Raw genomic sequence first — 19,980 nt, 5'->3', positions numbered from 1 at the left:
AATCTTACCAATGAAAATTTCATTGCACTATGAGCTTCATAAGTACGTGCATATGTATTGTACTAATTTTTTGTTGTTGTTGTTGTTGATTATGTTATGCCATTCAATAGTTTTTTGTTGTGTTTTTTTTGTTGGTTTTTTTTTTTTTTTTTTTTTTTCTTTTTAGCATTCTTTATGTTAGTTACTGAAGGAAATAATTGTTTGCTTTCTTAATGTTTTTTTTTTCTCTCTCTCCAGATTTATTCCATTCAATAATCGCTAATAACTGTTTGCTTTACCGAAATTTGCCTTAATTATATATTGAAAACATTATATGAAATAAAAATTATAAGAATATTTATGCTTTTTCATTCATTGTTAGAAGAAACAATGAATAGAGGAAACAAGACATTTTACGTATTTGAGGTTATTAACTCGGATAAAAATTTTGAAAACTATTCATCTCTTAATCAAAGAATTATAGTTCTCATAAAACAGTGAACAAAATTAACAAAGAATAATTCAATCAAGTATTATATGGGGGAGGGAAGGGGGGGGGGGGGGGGGGGGGTGATACGAGAATTAAAGGGAGAAAAACTTCGGTGATAGCTCCTCAGATTAGCACGGAGGTTACAAGATTTTTGCTAGAGTTATCGTTCTTTGAAATATCGCTAATGCGAGAATCGAACACAATTTTCTATTTTTACAACCACAATTTGGCATTTTCTTATCAAATTGAAAATATCTAAACTAAATGTTCTCTAATTTATACGTTGGAAGGGGCATTTCGGTAGTTTTATGGGGCATTTCGGTAATTTCTGGGGGCATTTCGGCAAATCACGGGCATTTCGGTAATTCGAGGTACCGATGTCCAGGTGTTGCGTGATTGGCTAGTACCAAGAGTGAAATTATTTGGAATTGAAAGAAATATTATAGAGGTTCAAATTAATTGTCAGGATGAAAAATTATCGTACAAAATCGAGAAATGACTGAGGAAATTACCATGGTAGGGGTGTGCTTAAAATGAAGTGTGTAATTTACTGCAGATTGCTGTGTTTTAAAAAAGTACAAATATGGCCTATAAAAGGCACGGGACCCTATATATTTTTTGTCATTTTTTATCAACACTTGGAATGAACATTGAAATGTTTGCGGTCATTTATTTAAAATCGATATAGTTAATTAGTGAGAGGGCCAAAGGTTAACATTGAGGTCTATGGGAAATGAATTGGTACTCTTTTCCCAACAACACGACGCTCTACTTTCACTTTTATGGTGTTGTAATGTATGGCACAACATGCGGATCACAAACCCAACGTAATGTAGCTGTTACTGAGAAAATCCATATTACATGTGGAGGGATAAAACGTAGCGGAACCTGAATGGAATGAGAGAGGGAGAGAGAGAGAGAAAACCAATAAAAGCTGGATAAATACAGGATGTCTAATGTTTTATTTTTTTATGTAGGTCTATATAGAACTTATTTCAACCGTGATACAGGGGTGTTTTTTTTCACGAGTGCGAAGCTCGATTGAAAATATTTTTAAAAATCCTATCTCACGAGTGAAATAAATTCTGTATCGAATATTCAACAAAAACATTGAATTTTTTGTTTATTACCTTTTCTTCGCTTTTGCTTAGAGGGGTATGGACACGATTTGATCTGAAAATTATCAAATTTTATTTTCCCAATTTTCAGGTTTACAATTATAATTAAGGTTTTTCGAATGATCAACCAACATTTGAATGTCGATTGTTGATTTCAAGGCTCGTGTACGAAAGTACGAAAGGCTATTAGTAGCATATAAAAAATAAATTTACATTCCCATATCTCGTAATTACGAGAAAAGATCTCGTTATTACGAGATAGTTATCTCGTAATTACGAGAAAAGATCTCGTTATTACGAGATAGTTATCTCGTAATTACGAGATAGTTATCTCGTAATTACGAGAAAAGATCTCGCTATTACAAGAAAAGATCTCGTTATTACGAGATAATTAGCTCGTAATTACGAGAAAAGATCTCGAAATTACGAGATAATTATTTCGTAATTACGAGAAAAGATATCGTAATTACGAGATAATTATCTCGAAATTACGAGAAAAATATGTAAATATTGGTCACATGATATTTTTCTTTATATGAGCTCTCCTCTCCTCATTCCAACAGGTGTTTTGGATGCTGTTTTAAATATGACGTGTTATATATACTACTCAAAATTTGATAAGGATCACTAGGTTCTATATATGTGTGTAATTTACCACTAACATAACAAAAGACATAAATTTGACTCAGAAACGTGTTTACTCAGGTTATGAATGAAAATTCATGAACGGCATGAACTTTTATCAACACGAAATGCTTGAAATCTGATAACAACACCAAAAGCCATTTCATTACAAAACGTTAACAGCAAACCAGAGAAAGAATTACACAGTTTTTGGGGATAGTCCATCATTACACTTAGTCGATGAAGTGTCAATACTGGGTATGGCCTCCCCTTGCATCAATGACGGCTTGACAACGTCGAGCCATGCTGTCAATAAGCACCTACATGTTTCCAATGGGAAGGTTGTTCCACTCTTCCACGAGGGCTTTTCCGAGCTATGCCAAAGTCGTGGGTTGTGCTCTACGGCGTGAAAGGGCAACCTGCAGCATGTTCCATACATGCTCAATCGGGTTCAAGTCCGGCGAGTGCGCTGGCCCGTCCATACGGACAATTGTCTCCTGCTGAAGGTACTGCTCCACCACCCTGGCGCGATGAGGACGGGCGTTATCATCCATCAGGATGAAGTCAGGGCCAACAGCACCAGCGTAGGGTCTGATGTAAACATCGAGGATCTCATCCCGGTACCGCACCCCCGTCATTGTTCCTCTCTCCAGGACATGAAGATCTGTTCTTCCATCCCTGCTGATTCCACCCAGACCATGATGGAACCACCACCATAACGGTCATGTTCACTGATGTTGGCATTATGGAAACGTTCACGTTGTCGTCGCCACACTCGGTGCCTCCTGTCTGTAAAGTCCAAACAATACCTGGACTCATCGGTGAACAGAACTTGAACCCAATCGTTCTGTGTCCAAGTGACATGATCTTCAGCCCAGTCCAGTCGCTCCCGCCGGTGTCGAACAGTCAGAGGGACTCGAACACATGCCCTTCTCGAGTTGAGACCTGCATTGTGAAGCCGATTCCGTATCGTCTGAGTGGGTTTTATTTCTTTCATCAGGTTATACAATAATCAAAGACTAATATCATTAGAATTGGAATATTTATACGTCTATTTTCGTGTTTTCAAAACTTGTCAGATCAACAGGTGTTTATTCTTGTTTTATCACGGAGGTTTGATCTCTTCAATTCAAAGGATTGTAAACTGGAGGTGTGAAACCTGTATATATGTAGATAGAGTTGTTACATGACTCCTTCTACAGTATGTACCGACACAAACCCTCACCATTATTAGATGTACATGTAGCATCAGGTACTGATCCACATGTAGGAATGAGATTTCTTGAACTAAGTTTGGATTTTTATTTATCTATTTTATTTTATATACTCGAATGTATGCAATATTTTTCTTTTTTAGTGATCAGTGTCATCACCTATATTTATGATCAAATCATTTCGTACTGGTTACTTAAGAAATTGAGTACGCGTGAGAGAGAGAGAGAGAGAGAGAGAGAGAGAGAGAGAGAGAGAGATGGCGCTAGTCCTGTACATGCATTTTACTAAGAAAGTAAAAACAAAAGATGCATACACTTAAACACTTAAAGCGCTAGATAGTGGTTTGTTAAAATAATGATATTTTCATATTATAGATATTCTAAATTGACATTTATCAATATATAAAATGAAACAAGTCAAACATGTAATCATTGAAGGAGATTAAGAAAAAGGCGATCACGGCCTCCATTGAAAATGGTATTGGAATAGTACAAGAATTCCAAATATATTCATTCGCATAAAACAATTCAGCATCTAACCACAGCTAAATATTCTCTATAGAGATGTATACCTAAAGTTATCTTAAACCCACCCCACCCCTCCATCCCGTCTATCGCGGCCGGCGACAATATATTCCAATGGTATATTGTCTCCGACGACAGGATGTACCGTGATGCAAAAAAAAATATGCCTTGTCTCGGCGCATATTATCGTCGGCGACATTATGTAGTATATGTACAAATGTATCAAGGGACAATATGTATCGAGAGGGTAGTTTGCATATCATCGCCGAGTATGATATGTGCCAAACGACAATATGTACCATCATAGTGTGCACTTAACGGTGGAATTACAAGAATCTTGAACTTTCAAATTCATACACAGTTACACTAAGCAATATGATAGTTTAACTTTATTATTAGTTATATCATCGTAAAACTTGTAAAATTTAATTGATTTGATTAATTGATAGTGCAGAAACCTACAATAATAATTCGTCGTTTTCTTTCCTTTGTACTTTAAATGCATGAATCGTTCGGTAAGTTAACTTTCTAAAAAAAATTATTGGTCTTCTTGACATGCTTTGATGGAAAGTAAAACAGTATCCAAAACACACCGACGGAATGAGGAGAGGAGAGCTCATATAAAGAAAAATATCATGTGACCAATATTTACATATTTTTCTCGTAATTTTGAGATCTTTTCTCGTAAATTTTACGAGATAGGGGAATGTAAATCTATTTTATATGATACTAATAGACTTTCTTTTGTACTCGTCCCATGTCTTTATTTATATATATATATATATATATATATATATATATATATACACACACACATACACATACACAAACGTTACAAGTAATTTGAATGTCAGCGTTTTTGCTTTTACAGCCAATTCTTGATTGGTTGTAAAAAGTTATTCGTGGGTATAGAAGTTTACCCGAGTACAGGTTTAAAATAGTGAAATCATTCGAGAATTCGCTGTCCATCGTGCAACAGACCCCCACCCTTTTAGCTTTTCATGTATTTAACGTTGTTATTGATATTACTTTTTCCTATTGTAGAATGTGGAATGGAATGAAGATAAAGATTTATACATGTACATTTGAATAGAGTAATAAAGTCTCTTGCACTTGCGCAGACGAGCTGAGCTGTTCCCATATTTGTGTTTGAGTTTTAGTTTATAAATAATTTATGTTCGTTTGAAAAGGTGAATTAGAACATAAATAGATTGCCTGATAAAAAAAAAATAGCGTGTTTAAAAAAAAATGAGTTGTGACAATTACCAGAAACTGTTTAATTGTGTTCAGAATTAACGTGTAATTTTAAAAACAAAACTTTTAATAGTACATTCAACCTATGTAAACAAATACATGGCACGAGCCTTATTTGCATAACGACGAATTGTGAGCTCTATATCTCTCTTGCAACTCGACAACTGACATTAAAATTAGTGCTGACCATTAGAAATATCGTATTGAATTAAATTCAGTCGAAGACACAGATCAACTGGGAACTTTATGTAAATTCCGATTCAGTGGTAACAATGTAATTTACAATGTAAAGCATTAAATCGCGTGATCGGCCACTAAAGTTTTAAACATTGTAAAGTATTTCCAAGGTAACAAACAAGAATTGTAATATGAAATTTAATGTATTAAAAATGGAAACAGAAGAAATAGTTAAGTTTGTTTCAAAACATATAGATGTATATATTAAATATGATTCAAAGTAAATACACTACTGCAATATGAAAGTATAAGGTTCATCATAATTAAAATATCTGTCCATTAAATGGAAGGGTGCAATTTGCATTCAAGAAGCATGGTAGGAAAATGAAGGTAACATGCATACTATTAGATGTCTATACATGTCGTGTTCGTTCTATTGTATGTCGTGTTCGTTCTATTGCCATTCCGTTTTATTAACGAATTATACGACATATATCATCTATCTGCGATTTGGTTATATGTAGTAAGTGCGTATGGAGTAAATGATTAATTAATATATCGGAAACACCAATGCTTTTCTTTTCTACTTGAATGTGTTTTGCGATGCAGCAATAATTACCAATGACTTGAAGCGGTCATGGCACAAGCGGGGTTCGAACTCATGACCTCTAGATCACGTAGCGAACGGTCTACCACCTAATTACCGTGACCGGTGGTAAAAGTGTTCACTCTAAGGTGGAGTCAAACTCGGCATATAGTGTTCATGTGTAAAACATTTGAATAACATCTTTTTAATGCTATTAATACTAAATTCAAACTAAAGAGATTTAGTAACCGGTCGACAGGAGATGCTTACTCCTCCTGGACATCTGATCCCACCTCTGGTATATCCAGGGGTCCGTGTTTGCCCAAATCTCTATTTTGTATTCTTCATAGGATTTATGAAATTGATCACTGTTCGTCACCTTCAACTTTTCATTTATTATGTACTATGGGATATGAAGGACTGGTATTTGCGATTCTACATGTACAATAATCGCAGCACCACGTCAATTTGGTCATCACCAGATTTTTTCTCCCGTACTTTCACGATCAGGCCCATTCTCTCAGAGGTAGCTTATATGATTTTTCTCAGCCCAAAAAACTTAGTCGCATCAATGTATACTGATTGTAAAAGAGACTTGGAACCTTGTAACATTAACTTATCTTCAGAATCCTGCCTGGGATAAAAAAAAATATATTATACGCAAAATATTCTCTCGTGTATCGTAACTGGGGCTGAAGTTGTTTTGTTTGTCATAAAGTCCAGTTGTTAGTTAATTTGCCGCCAACGCTTTAGATAGTCAGTGAAACATTCACTTTAATCTTGCCGATTAATATGCCGATTTAGGTTTCAATATTGGATATTGATACGTACGGTTAAAAGTCAATTAACAAAAAAAAAAAAAAAACTGTGGCCCTGTGACCATGAATTTTCACATTTATAGAGGAACCTTTGCTCACCACAACTTTGCACCTAGTGTTTTTGAAGATTTTTAAATTTTGTATCATATTTTAAAGAGACACTACAGCTCATTTTGAGCAAAAATCATGAAATGACAATTTTCCCAGCGCTTTCTCAATTTTTGTTGCATTGTTGAAAGTTTGAACTTTGCGAAAATAACGCTTATCTAAAGTTAAAAATTATCGTTTTAACGTAAAAATTAATACTTTTTGATGGCCTATACAAAAAATATCGAGTCTCCTCCTTTCAGTCTTCAGACGCATGCGCATAGACAGTAAACAGTGCATCATGTCGTCCAGTGAGAGAAAGTGTAGTTGATAGATCTAGAATTTTGACAGATCCTGTGAGAAAAGAGGTAAAAATAGAATGAGATAAAACTCATACGTGAATTAAAATTTACCTTGGGATCAGTATGACCGTTGGAAAACAAAGAGCTGGGAGAAACGCATGTAACTCAGTGGCGGATCTAGGATTTCCGAAGAGGGATGTGAAAGTCAAAGATTAGCCAAATTAATCGGCCATTTGGTGCAAAATTTGGATTTCCATTCACAATCTGTGGCGTAAAAAGGGAGGGGGGATTCTGGCCCCCTAAATCTGCCATTGAGACTAGCTGCGAAGACACTACGTTTAAAAGTAAGTGTTATTTTTATCTGAACACGACACGTGTTAGTTGTAAAAACATAGGTCAATGAGAACATGGAAGGGTTTCTGTTGAAATAATGATTTATAATTACTTATTATAAGGAGCAGGGAATAATCTTATACTTGAAAGGTGATTGTGGACCTCCTTGAAGGGGAATTTAAATAATTTCCTACACAACACCTTTGCTGTCATTCAAAACCACGTGACGTAAATAAGCATTCAAAAGTCCGAGTCAGCATGAAGAAACCTTTGAATTCCGAACGATTTTCAAAGCGCAGTTGATAGTAAATTGATGCATCCCAATTGTTCAAAATTGTCAGTATCGATATGAATTTTATCAATACATGGTTTAAAAAACACTTCATTAAAATGTGGAAGATGAGCTGTAGTGTCTCTTTAAAGTTTTGCGCCAGGGCTGCAGTAACTCAGGAAATACACAAATGTTGTTCCCAATGTTACTTCAAATGAAAAAAGCCTGTCCTTTTAGAGAAAATGTTGAATGTGTTCAAATTTGAAACGCGCGATAGACAACAAAGGCCACCTACAATTCACAATAAGCTATTTGAAGAACGTGACATAAAAACCAAAACGACATTGAATACCTTCTTAACCAGATTGATATAAAAAAAAAAAAAAAAAAAAAAACAAAACCTTACTGCACGTTCCTGTGTGTTTCAAGGTCTTCATTTGCATTCGAATCATATATTGAATACATGTTTGGATTGGAAAGATACACCTTGATTTCGAATGCATTAATCTCGCTAATTAAACCATGTTATAACCACTAAATGTTCCAAAGACCTATTACATCATATATCGATATCAGTAGCTGAAATCGTTACAGGTATGATAATTGGATAGCAATACAATAAATTGTTTTCCAAACCGGTTCTCCATTATGGAGGTTTTAATTATACAAAAGATACACAAAGCTCTAGGAATTTCAATTACAGTACACTAACGTAAAAAAAATCAATGACGTCACTGGAAAATCGACTTGAATCCTAGTTCCCCGTGATGGCTCCTTTGATCTTTTGCAAAACCTTCGAAAATTTGGAATGTTGCATTTTTTCTCCCTGGGAGAAAATTATATCTTTGGAAAGTTTGTGTACAACACATGTCACATTTTTGTAATCCTTTCCGAAATAGGCACCATCCGACATCTTGTCTGCAACATCGTTTAGAACGTACAGGAAGTTGGTGCGATTGTTTAAAAATTCCCCCTCTCCATAAACAGTTTTGACCGATTCATACAGAAATTTCAGCATGTAGCTACCAACATCGAGACTCCTGATGGCGTAGTGACCTAAAACGGGAAATTTACCACGTACTGTTGCTAGTCAAATATTACAAATGGTGATGTGAATAGTATGTCCACTTTCCCTGATCTTAGGAGTGTAATATAGGGTTATTGAACTTATATTGGTGAATATTGGCACGAGCTGGCTGTGAAAATGCACGAGCTTGAAAGCAAGCTCGTGTATTTTTACAGCCAACGAGTGTCAATATTCATCTATATAAGTTCAATAACCCTTTTATTATATAGCTAAAGTATTTAGTTGTTAAATTATATCCCTTTTCACTCAAACTACTCCAAAATAGACGAGAATTCATCAATATTGGCATCTAAGGTGAAGGTGTGCAATAAGAGCATGCATTTCTTAACTGTTCAATATTTAACCCGTCATTAATGCATGAAGCAAACTGATTTTGTAAATGGGGGCATCATAATTCATGTACAGTAAACCATTTTGCTTCAGTAAATATCAAATACCGGCTCTGTCAGATTCGGAGGACCATCGTCTGCCATTTTGGCTTGTTTACGTCATGACGATAACGTCAATATTGAACGCTCATACTCGGAATGTTTCGGGCGCATACAATTTACGCAATGCAAAGTTAGCGTTCAATAAATTCTCAGGATATCGAACGCTAACATTCTCTAGATTTTACGCAGATTTTATAATAGACTATTTATTAGCTATATAATAAATGCAGATATTATCGTATGTCATATATTGTTCATGCTGAATATGTTGTACATAACATAAATGCTACAGAATAATACAAATGCTATAAAATTGCATGCGTACAAAAATAAGTTTCAACTTAATGAGTCGATTAGTTAGTTATACGTCACATATTAATCTAATCTATATTACAATTATGTACAAATCTAAACCGATTTATCACCGAATTCTGTGTATTTTGAATGAATACAATTTAAACAGATCATATTTTTACAGGTTATAACCTGAAGAAAGTTGCAATTTATCCGTGATTTCACATTTTCTGGTATTGAAAAATTACGTTACTGGTGTTGGGTTTAACTTTCCGTTAAGTATCTTACATTTATTCCTATTTATACATCCTTTATATTGTCAACTTAAATACCATATTTTTCTAAATGCGTCCACAGAGTCGTCCACTTCTGCTTCATACTTAGATATTTTATTGAAAGTAGATATTAACGACACCTCAACTTTTTGACAAACGGGATGGTTTCAGAATCCCCATCGTCAACTTCCCATATTAATGTAGCAATATTTCATTATCACCTGCATGTGGTGTTTATCTTTCTCAACTGATTCGATATGCAAGAGCTTGTTCTGCGTATAGTTAGTTTTTAAATCGAGGTAAGCCACTGACAAACAAGTTGATGGTACAGGGGTTTCAACAGTCTCGTTTAAAGTTAGCATTTCGCAAATTCTATGGTCGATATAACAATCTAGTTTGCCAATACAACATACCATTGTGTCAAATGCTGCCTCTACCTGACGTATTTTATACCGATAGTTAGACCGTTAGTGGCACCCTGATTTTAACTTACGGATAACTCCAATGACCTGATCAAGATATAGGGCTCGTGGCAGGTGTGACCGGTCGACAGGTGATGTTTAATCCTCGTAGGCACCTGACCCCACCTCTGGTGTGTCCAGGGGTGTCCGTGTTTGCCCAACTATCTATTTTGCATTGCTTATAGGAGTTATGAGATTAATCAATGTTCGTTATCTTCACCTTTCATTCATCTGTTGTATATTACAGTTCTGACTGACCTTGTGGAGAAGCAAACATGATTAGCATGTCATCATGACAGGGGACAGCTGTTATGTGGACCGAGGCCTGGACTGTGGTACACCACACTCCTTGGACATCGACAGCATCTCTCAAGCCCAATCTTTCTTTTGAAGGCTGATGGAGAACTTCCTTGGGTAGATCCAGCATATCCCCAGTTTCTTGCACTAACGGAGACTAAAAAATACAATAGTGAAATTTTCAACACTCATAATGCACACTGCACATGTCTATTTTTGTAAACACTGTTCTATACATGATTAACAACTTTCCGTATTGCTAATTCCCTTAATCTACGATAAGATTCGAGTAACGATATACGAGTAACGATACACACATTGGAATTATGGGAAGCTTCACTGGTGACTGCTGGGAAATCTTCGTCATCCTCCACATCAGAGTCTGCTGGGAAATATTCGTCATCCTCCACATCAGAGTCGTCATCTACATCAGTGTCCGACACAGAATCGTCTGAACATTTAGAAGAAGAAAAAACAACTCTACTCAAATCATAGTTAACACACGAGTCATAAATCAAAACATATAAGACATATGATAAAATATATTATGAGTTATGAGATTAATCACTGTTCGTTATCTTCACCTTTCGTAATGAAATGAATGGCCACCATTTCGTTGAGCAAGTCTAAACATATCTAAAATGAATCCACCTTGGTAAATGCATCTTGGAAACATCACTGTTTAAAACATTTCCATGTTCATGGGTCTGAGTTTGCTCAATTCTCTATTTTGAATTCCGTATAGGAATCATGTCATCATCTGCGACTATATATTCTTAGCACCAGCTTAATGTCCAGTGTCCTGTTATCGAATTATATTGTGACTGAGATCAGACATCTTTTCCAGTATCCAGTCAATAACTTTACATTCATTACATATTTTTGAAATTTTATGTAAAATTTAAGATATGTTTATTTTTTTTAATAACAAAAAAAAAAACAACAAAAAACAAAAAAAACCATAATAGCATTTTATCCATAATAGTTTCTAACATCATTATTTCTATACATATGTGATCTAACAATTGAACTAAGCTATGTCTTGTGCTTTTACAATATACAGTTGAATTAAGGTATGCCCTGTGTTTTTACAGTGTGTGGGTATTTATGGGTCAGTAAAATCTCATCTACTCTTTATCAAAAACTTTCACTGGATTGTCTTATGATATACCCATAACTAACAACATTCAAATTCAGCCTTTACTTTAAAAGCAATCGCTTTTCCTAATTGCTATATAGTGTGATCACATAATTACGTATATATTACACAGTAGGTGTATGGTGCAAAGGGGTCCGTGTTTTCCCTTCTCTTGATTTTGTATTCTTTTTAGGAATTATGAAATTGATCACTGTCCTTTTCACCATGCATCCAATCCCATTAAGGTATTCCATGTATAATGAAAGGATAATGAACAATTTTGAAGGATTTAGATCAACATAAAAGTTTATTGTTAAATAATGATGAAAGCGAAGCAGATGAAATTCACATGACTGGTAAATGATTAGAAGCTGACCTTTCTGCACTTCAGATTTTTTGGAAGAGTTATCTGCCCTTTGTAAAATTTAAGAAAAATGTAATTTTCTAAAAATGTGTGTGGTCAATGATTAATTTTATTCCATATTTTCTTAAAAAGAAAGTGTATGCAACTTTCTACCAAGAGATTAGAATGAAAATATAATTTGTTTTTAAAATATTGTAATAAAACATGCTTTTCCCATATACTTCAATGTTAAATTCTAGGTGAAATAAATCAAGCAGTAAACAAAATTTTGAAAATTCCTATGGTGGATTATTTTTATTTGATGAACCCTTCAAAATGATTCCATGATTACAAATATTCCACCATCAATTTATTAGATATGAAATATGGTCATTATACATTGAATACCTTAAGTGCCATATCATATATACTTTAATAGATAAGTTCAGAATGACGAGGTAGCAAAGCAAATAACGGAAATTAGTAACATCTCTCACAATTGTTAATCAGTGTTCAAAGTTTAAGAAAATGTTAATGACTGTGAAGGAGATACTTCAGATGTACTTGTATATCTACTTCGTCACGTTTACACGATACACGTTCTAACCTTGTCTAATCAAATGCATGTCATCTTTGTGGACATGTCATTACCGGTGATGTTGAAATATTGAAAACGAGGACCTGAAATTCATATTCATAGAATTCCGGTCTTTCAATTGGCGAAAGAACTCGATTTTGAATTCCGTCGAAGATTATGCCATAATTTCGGAAATCCTATGGTAGCTAAAACGATCTAATATACCAATACAACCTGGCATTGGCTACAATGCTGTGTGACGTGTCTCATACCAATTCTAAGACCGTTCTTTACACACTGACTTTGACTACATATTACTCAATTCACCCGGTCAAGATATGGGGCTCACGGCGGGTGTGACCGGTCGACAGGGGATGCTTACTTCTCCTAGGCAATTTATCCCAGCTCCGGTACATGTATGTCCAGGAGTCCCTGTTTGCTCTACTCTAAATTTTGTATTCTTTATAGGAGTTATTAGATTGATCACTATTCGTTACCTTCACCATTTCATAGCAGTGACGATTGCTTCGGGGTGTATCGTCATCTGGGAAGCAGAACCAGAAAGCTTGTGTTTGCAACTAAGGTAATTGGGAGCAAGTAGCTCAATGGTGTGGTGAGAAATCACTGCACTGAAAAAACCCAATCTATAAATGATCTGAATGGCACGCTATCCAGATGAAAGTATACATTGTCATGTGGTCTCGTTCATTCAGATGCTAGGAGATCACCTCACATTATAGCAAGACAACACAAGACAACACAAGTCTAGTCGGGAAATGTTCTTACTCTGGAAAATGTTGATGTTTTTCCTTAACAAGATGTTTTCCCTGATGATTTGTCACCAATCGAAAATGTCTAGTTTGACGAAATGTTTATCAAATCCGGCAGTGACTCTGGCTGACTTAGATCAGCATTTGGAATAACATCCCTCAAGCATTTGTCATCAATGAAGTGTCGTTTTATGTATGTATGTGGCTGTACATTTTTGTGCTGTGTCTAAAGACGGGCACCATTTGACCTACATGTATACTATTACCCTACAATCATTGGACATCATCCTTATCTTATATACTCATCTTTTCAATAAGTTAAATCAACTCGCCTTCAACAAGTAATCAAATAATAGTTTTTAAAGCTTCTTCACAGAACGGCTAAATGGACAAAAGAACGTGATTTCTATATATCATCCTAATTCGATTTGCTGGGAGAATGATAATTCGAAAATGATCTGTACCTTCGTTTATTAATTCAGTGGATTCCTGATCTTCAATATTCTCAGTAATAATTCTATCAGGTTCTCTTCCATGAAATCCGTGTGGACTATCTACTGTATCTTGTTTCCCCCCAAGGACTCCATGACGATCGTGTGAACTAGCTCCAGGATCAAACCCAATTGTCTCAGAGTTTGTTTGTTGATTCAATAATTCGGTGATACGAATCCTACAAGCCTAAAAGAAACACATTGTGGGATTGTCGGTAAGACTTGTTTTACTATTTTGACGTTTGTCACATTCCTTTAATCTGAGTTAACCAAGTGTGAAATATCTATCTCGTAAACTTCAAAACTTTATGGCCAATGTCTAAGCTGCAGACAAACACAGAGAGAAAGATATGGAAAAATCAACCCAAAAGAAAATCTCGGCGATAGAAAAAGATATGTTGATAAGATATTCTGTGTTCTTCTATAAGCTATAAGAAATCGTTTTATGTTTCTTATAGCTTCGCCGAACCCTAAACAAACTTGAATGTTGTATAATGTTTCGGAGACTTGCTTATCATGCATACTGTTCTATTATTGCAAAAGGGAATAATGTACATCAAATGATTCGACTAATTTTCGATTTATTCAAACATCAATGAAAAAAATTGCTTTAGAAAAATATTTAATGTGATTAGAATTTTAGATATTTCACTTACTGTTACATTTGATTATGATTTCTATCTACATGTTGTTTAAGAAAGGTGAAGATAATGAACAGTGATCAATCTCATAACTCCTATAAGCAAAACAAAATAGAGAGTTGGGCAAACACGGAGCCCTGCATATACCAGAGGTGGGACCAGGTGCTTAGGAGGAGTAAGCATCCCCTGTCGACCGGTCACAACCGCCGTGAACCCTACACCTTGATCAGGTAAACTTACTTACATGTACTATACACCGTATTTGAATGAATATACAATCGCCGTAGTTCAGTGGTAGAACATTGCCTTCGTAACAAGGAGGTCGTGAGATCGACCCCTGCTCGTATCATGGCCGTGTAAAACCTAAGACGTAAACATAGGTAATAATTGCTCTTTCCCCAAACGCACGGCATTAAGAAATGAGAATCTCGGGTCTTTCGGATGCCAGTATAAGGTTAAAAACGGAGATCCCATGTCATATCAGGTGATGATATGTTAAAGACCCATCACCGCTACGGAAGTAAGGGCTAAGCATACGTTTAAATTTGTGATACTTCACCTACAACTGATGACGTCTCAACATCAGTGAAAAATTCTCATAGGGACGTAAAACAAACAACCAACCAAATAGATATACAGGTAAGTAAAACTGTCATCAATTTTTTGAGAAATTACATATAACTGTGTAGGAATTGTAGGAATGTCACATAGTGAATACCTGAATGAAGAATAGCTTCGGTTTTCCTCTCAGTGCTTTACACTTCCTGGAGCTGAACCTATCCAGAATCTCTCCGGTATCAAAGTACGAGCCATCAAACATCTGTACTACATGTACATGGTGATGCACGGGGATGTCTCTTTTGCTTCCATCCCCCTTTTTAACCTCCATCCCATGCGTACTGATAGCAAACACAAAACTTTCATAGTCGTTCAGAAGATCATCCTTGGAATCTATAGGCAATTAACAAATATAGATATTCAAATATTCCTTTTTATCCTTCTTTCAAATGCATAAAAATCAATAAGAAGTCCATGGGTCTCGATGTTTACCTGAGTTATATTGGTACTACTGTTTGTCGTCAGAAGAATTTCAAAAGATATTTACACTATGCATTTCAGCAAAAAATACCTTGTCCCCAACCTAGCCCCAAACGGTCATAACTTAACCGAATCTTACTCCCCATGACATAGGGAAGAAAACATGAACGTAAGGAACAGTGATCAATCCCATAATTCATGTAAAGAATACGAAATTATGACTCGGACAAACACGGACCCTAGGCATACTAGTGATGCGATCAGGTGCTTCAGAGGATTAAACGTTCCCTGTCGATCGGTTCCTACAACCCATCAGTGGGTCAAATGTTGTTAGACGTGTTTCATACCGATTGTTAGACCGTCCTTGGCACACCGACTTTGACTATGCATAACAACGTTTACCTGATTAAGATATAGGGGTCATGGCGGGTATGGCCGGTCGACAGGGGATCCTTACTCCTCCTGGACACCTGATCCCACCTCTGATGTGTCCAGGGATCCGTGTTCGCCCAGCTCTCTATTTTGAATTGCTTACAGTAGTTGATCACTGTTCGTTATCTTCACCTTTCAAAAGGAGAAGATAACGAACAGTGATAAATCTCTTAACTCCTATAAAGAATACAAAATTAAGAGTTGGGCAAACACGGAACCCTGAATATATCAGATGTTGGATCAGGTGCCTAAGAGGATGAAGCATCCCCTGTCGACAGGTCACTGCCATAAGCCCTACATCTTGATCGGGTAAACGGAGTAATCCTTAGGCAGAATCAATGTGAAAATAACGGCCCATCAATTTGTATGAAACACGTCAGACAGCATTTGACTTAATGACAGGTTGTATTGGTAAACTAGATCATTATAGCGACCATAGAATTTACGAAATGCTTTTAAGACATTTTAAACCAGACTTTTGAAACACTTGAACATCATCTGGTTTGTCAGAAGCCTGTCTCTATTTAAAAGCTGATCATACACAGAACAAGCTCTTACGTACCGAATCATTTGAGAGACATAAACACTATGTGTAGGTGATAACGGAATATTGCTGCACAAATGTGGAAAGTTGACATTTCAAAAATTGTACCAGTTTGAACAATGCAAAAATATTGTCTTTCCCTCTAGGTATGAAGAGCATTTTGGTGAACTAGACCTTTTTACTGACTGTGCATTAGAAATATCGGAACGAGTTTCCAGCATTATTTAGTAGTCTTACACAGGTTGATTTTTAAAAACATCGCACAACCGTTTTTGTAATTTGCAAATCACATGTTTTATATACTTACATTTGTAAAGAATGTCAGTGAATTTTCGGCGAGATACATCTTTCTTTAGAACAACTTTAAAACCTAGTCTTTTGAATGTCTTCTTCAAGTACTTGACATCGTTTTCTGAACCTATTCTCTTGTCCGGACCACTTGTAAAATTCACAACCACCAAAGCTAGTCCCTGATACTTCCTCTCGGGATTAAATTTGTATTCGTCGTCTGAATTCATCATCTGTGTAGAGAAAACATGGTTACTGGATATTTAGAGCTTTTAAGCCGCTAAACAAATTTCCTACATGGGATTTTAAAAAGGAAGAAAATAGACAAAAATGCATGTTGACAAACAACGCTGAACACATGGGATATATATCCACAAATAGCACAGCATACAAGGGATATACCCAGACAGACAATATAGCGCACAAGGATCTGTGCAGACACGACATGGGATCACAAGGGATCTACTGTGAAATCATCGTTGCTCGGAGAGATCAATGTTTGTGGGTAACCAATCTTTTACTGGTTCACGGGGATGTCACTTCCGGGCTAACCAAACTTTTCTGGTTCGTAGGGACTCATTCACCTCAACTTCAACTCTAAAACCAATCCACACTTCCTGGTTAATCGTCACTTATACGGGGAAATTGCACAGAAAACTGACGTGATGGTTACAGGCGTTTTCCTCCATGTTGAACTTTCATTTGATTATGATTGTGAATGTGCAATTACCGGTATAATGGGACACCGGATGTCTCTATATTGTACATTCGTCTATTAATAGTAGTATATAAAGGATCATTTATATGCGACTACGGCTTCAGAAACACAGATAATAATGAATAAGTCCTGGAACATACTAACTCATGGTACTCTGATGTACACAACATCATTGTTCAAAATTTAAATAACGAAACAAAGCAAACACTTCTACATGTTAAAAGAAATAAAAGCATGGGATCCCGCGAAAGAAAATATTGCATTTGTTCAAGGTATCGAGAGAAAAAATGTATGCAAAAGAACTTGTAAACTATGTAGACAAAATACTAACTATTTAATTCCGAGAAACATCCAGAGAAAGACATTGATGATATTGGTGATTAGATTTGAATTATTTTAATGCAGCTAAACTATCATTAAGTGTAACAAACCTACATGTAGATAAGGTTTTAAAAGTCAACACACTTATGAAAGTAACCAACCATTGCTCTACCCAGCTTATGATAAAGCAAGAAAAAATATCACAATACTAAAGTTTATTTATCTTTTTATTGAGGGGGGGGGGGGCTGAAAACACTCACAGACTGCTAAAGAAACCTACAATGTACAAAAAGCAAGAAGAGGGCTGAAGCATACAACAAATTGTTAGATAAAGAAATAAATAAAAACTACAGTATGGTGAGGAACTTAGCAAAACATTACAAAGTACTAGAATCACCTCCATTATCAAAAACTACGAACTATGAAAGAATATGCAAAGATGAATTAAAATTCGAAAAATATCTAAATACATGTATCCTATCCAGAAAATATCTAAACACATGTATCCTATCCAGTAAATATCTAATTATATGTATCATATCCAGAAAATATCTAAGTATATGTGTCATATCCAAAAAATATCTAAATACATGTACCCTATCCAGAAAATATCTAAATACATGTATCATATCCAGAAAATATCTAAATATATGTATCATTTCCAGAAAATATCTATACATATTTATCCTATCCAGAAAATGTCTAAATACGTTTATCCTTTCCAGAAAAAACCTAAATACATGTATCCTATCCTGAAAGATGTTTGGACGTTTTTGTAAATGTCGAACTTGTAATCATCATTTACCAATCGAAAGCAGAGGTTGGTTAAATCAATCCAAAGAAATAAGACTGTGATAGATACGATTTACGTGAAATTGATGAATTTCACCAAAAATGTAACTGTATGTCGCTGTTTGAATTGTATCGAAACAATGTTTATCACCGAAATGTATATATTTTAAAAATACTATCAGATGAATTCATACAAGGAATCTTCTCTAAGAAATTTATGTTCCTTCATCAGAAATATTAATAGATCGTACTCTCCAATTTAACGACACAACTAGAATTATATTGGCACCATCACAACCTCTGTACGCAATAGTGATGAGATATTTAAATTCAGTTCAGTTCATAGTTATGTTTTAGATTCATTAGTTCTTTCTTTCCTGAAATACACAACTCAATTATTGTCTTTATAAAAACAATAATCTGACAAATGATTAAGGTAGTACTCTACATCGTCATAATGGCTGACTTCCTTTAAAAACATGGATGACAAAATCGATATCAGCAATATTTGACTTGTCCTTTTCCATTTAAATATCTAGCCGAGTAGCTCAGTAGGTTAGAATACCGACTGCTGAACTGTAGGTCCAGCAGGGGTTTTAAATTTTTTTCAGATTACCTTCTACTAAAACTGTATTTTTTGACAAAATAAAGTAAATTTTCAAATTTTCAAATTCAAAATATTTTTGTACATATCCTACACTTTTCATCTACATCAAATTTCTCTGGTGTAGCACACCTCCTTAAGACCGACTATAAATACATGTACGTAATGCGACTGTGAATTTTTTTTTCTAACTTTAAAACTCTGGCGATGTAAATTCGTGACCCATGAAATCTACGAACATTGATTCCCCACGAATAATGCTCCTTACACAGTATGCAGACAGAAATAATAGTATACAAGAAATATATGCAGACAAAACATGACACAAAGATCTACCCAAACAGATTACAAGGGACGACATGACACTAAGATCTACCCAAACAGATTACGAGGGACGACATGACACAAAAATCTACCCAAACAGATTACAAGGGATGACAGGACACTAAGATCTACCCAAACAGATTACAAGGGACGTGATGAGTGATGTGTGAAGACAGGCAGGACAAGTTAACCATCTCGCTAATAGGAGCAAAGTTATTAATTGATTACTCAACGTTACGAGAGAGAGAGACAGAGAGACAGAGAGCCAGCGAGCGAAAGAGAGAGAGAGAGAGAGAGAGAGAGAGAGAGATGCATTTATATAAAGTACTAAAATGA

At 35.4% G+C, this 19,980-nt stretch overlaps 1 protein-coding gene across 7 annotated transcripts in view; it reads right to left on the bottom strand.

Annotated features, from left to right (window-relative positions):
* Positions 1 to 8,399: 8,399 nt before the first annotated feature.
* Positions 8,400 to 19,980, bottom strand: part of LOC125674710 (uncharacterized) — a 14,927-nt gene continuing 3,346 nt past the window's right edge. For 2 of the 7 annotated variants that reach the window (XM_048911955.2, XM_056160428.1), the window contains 6 exons: positions 16,905 to 17,118; positions 15,302 to 15,534; positions 13,916 to 14,129; positions 10,941 to 11,074; positions 10,585 to 10,780; positions 8,400 to 8,834 (listed from right to left, as the gene is read on the bottom strand). In XM_048911955.2, the coding sequence (XP_048767912.2) occupies positions 8,533 to 8,834; positions 10,585 to 10,780; positions 10,941 to 11,074; positions 13,916 to 14,129; positions 15,302 to 15,534; positions 16,905 to 17,118 (1,293 nt within the window). In that variant the 3' untranslated portion in view covers positions 8,400 to 8,532. Of the gene's footprint in view, positions 8,835 to 10,584; positions 10,781 to 10,940; positions 11,075 to 13,915; positions 14,130 to 15,301; positions 15,535 to 16,904; positions 17,119 to 17,276; positions 17,597 to 19,980 lie in introns of those variants that run through there. The other 5 variants (XM_048911956.2, XM_048911959.2, XM_048911961.2 and 2 more) reach the window with 5 other exon arrangements.

This window comes from Ostrea edulis, chromosome 3 (genome assembly GCF_947568905.1).
Source record: "Ostrea edulis chromosome 3, xbOstEdul1.1, whole genome shotgun sequence".
Classification (NCBI taxonomy): Eukaryota; Metazoa; Mollusca; class Bivalvia; order Ostreida; family Ostreidae; genus Ostrea; species Ostrea edulis.
Note: the sequence above shows the minus strand (reverse complement) of the source record. Positions and strands in the feature narration are given on the sequence as shown.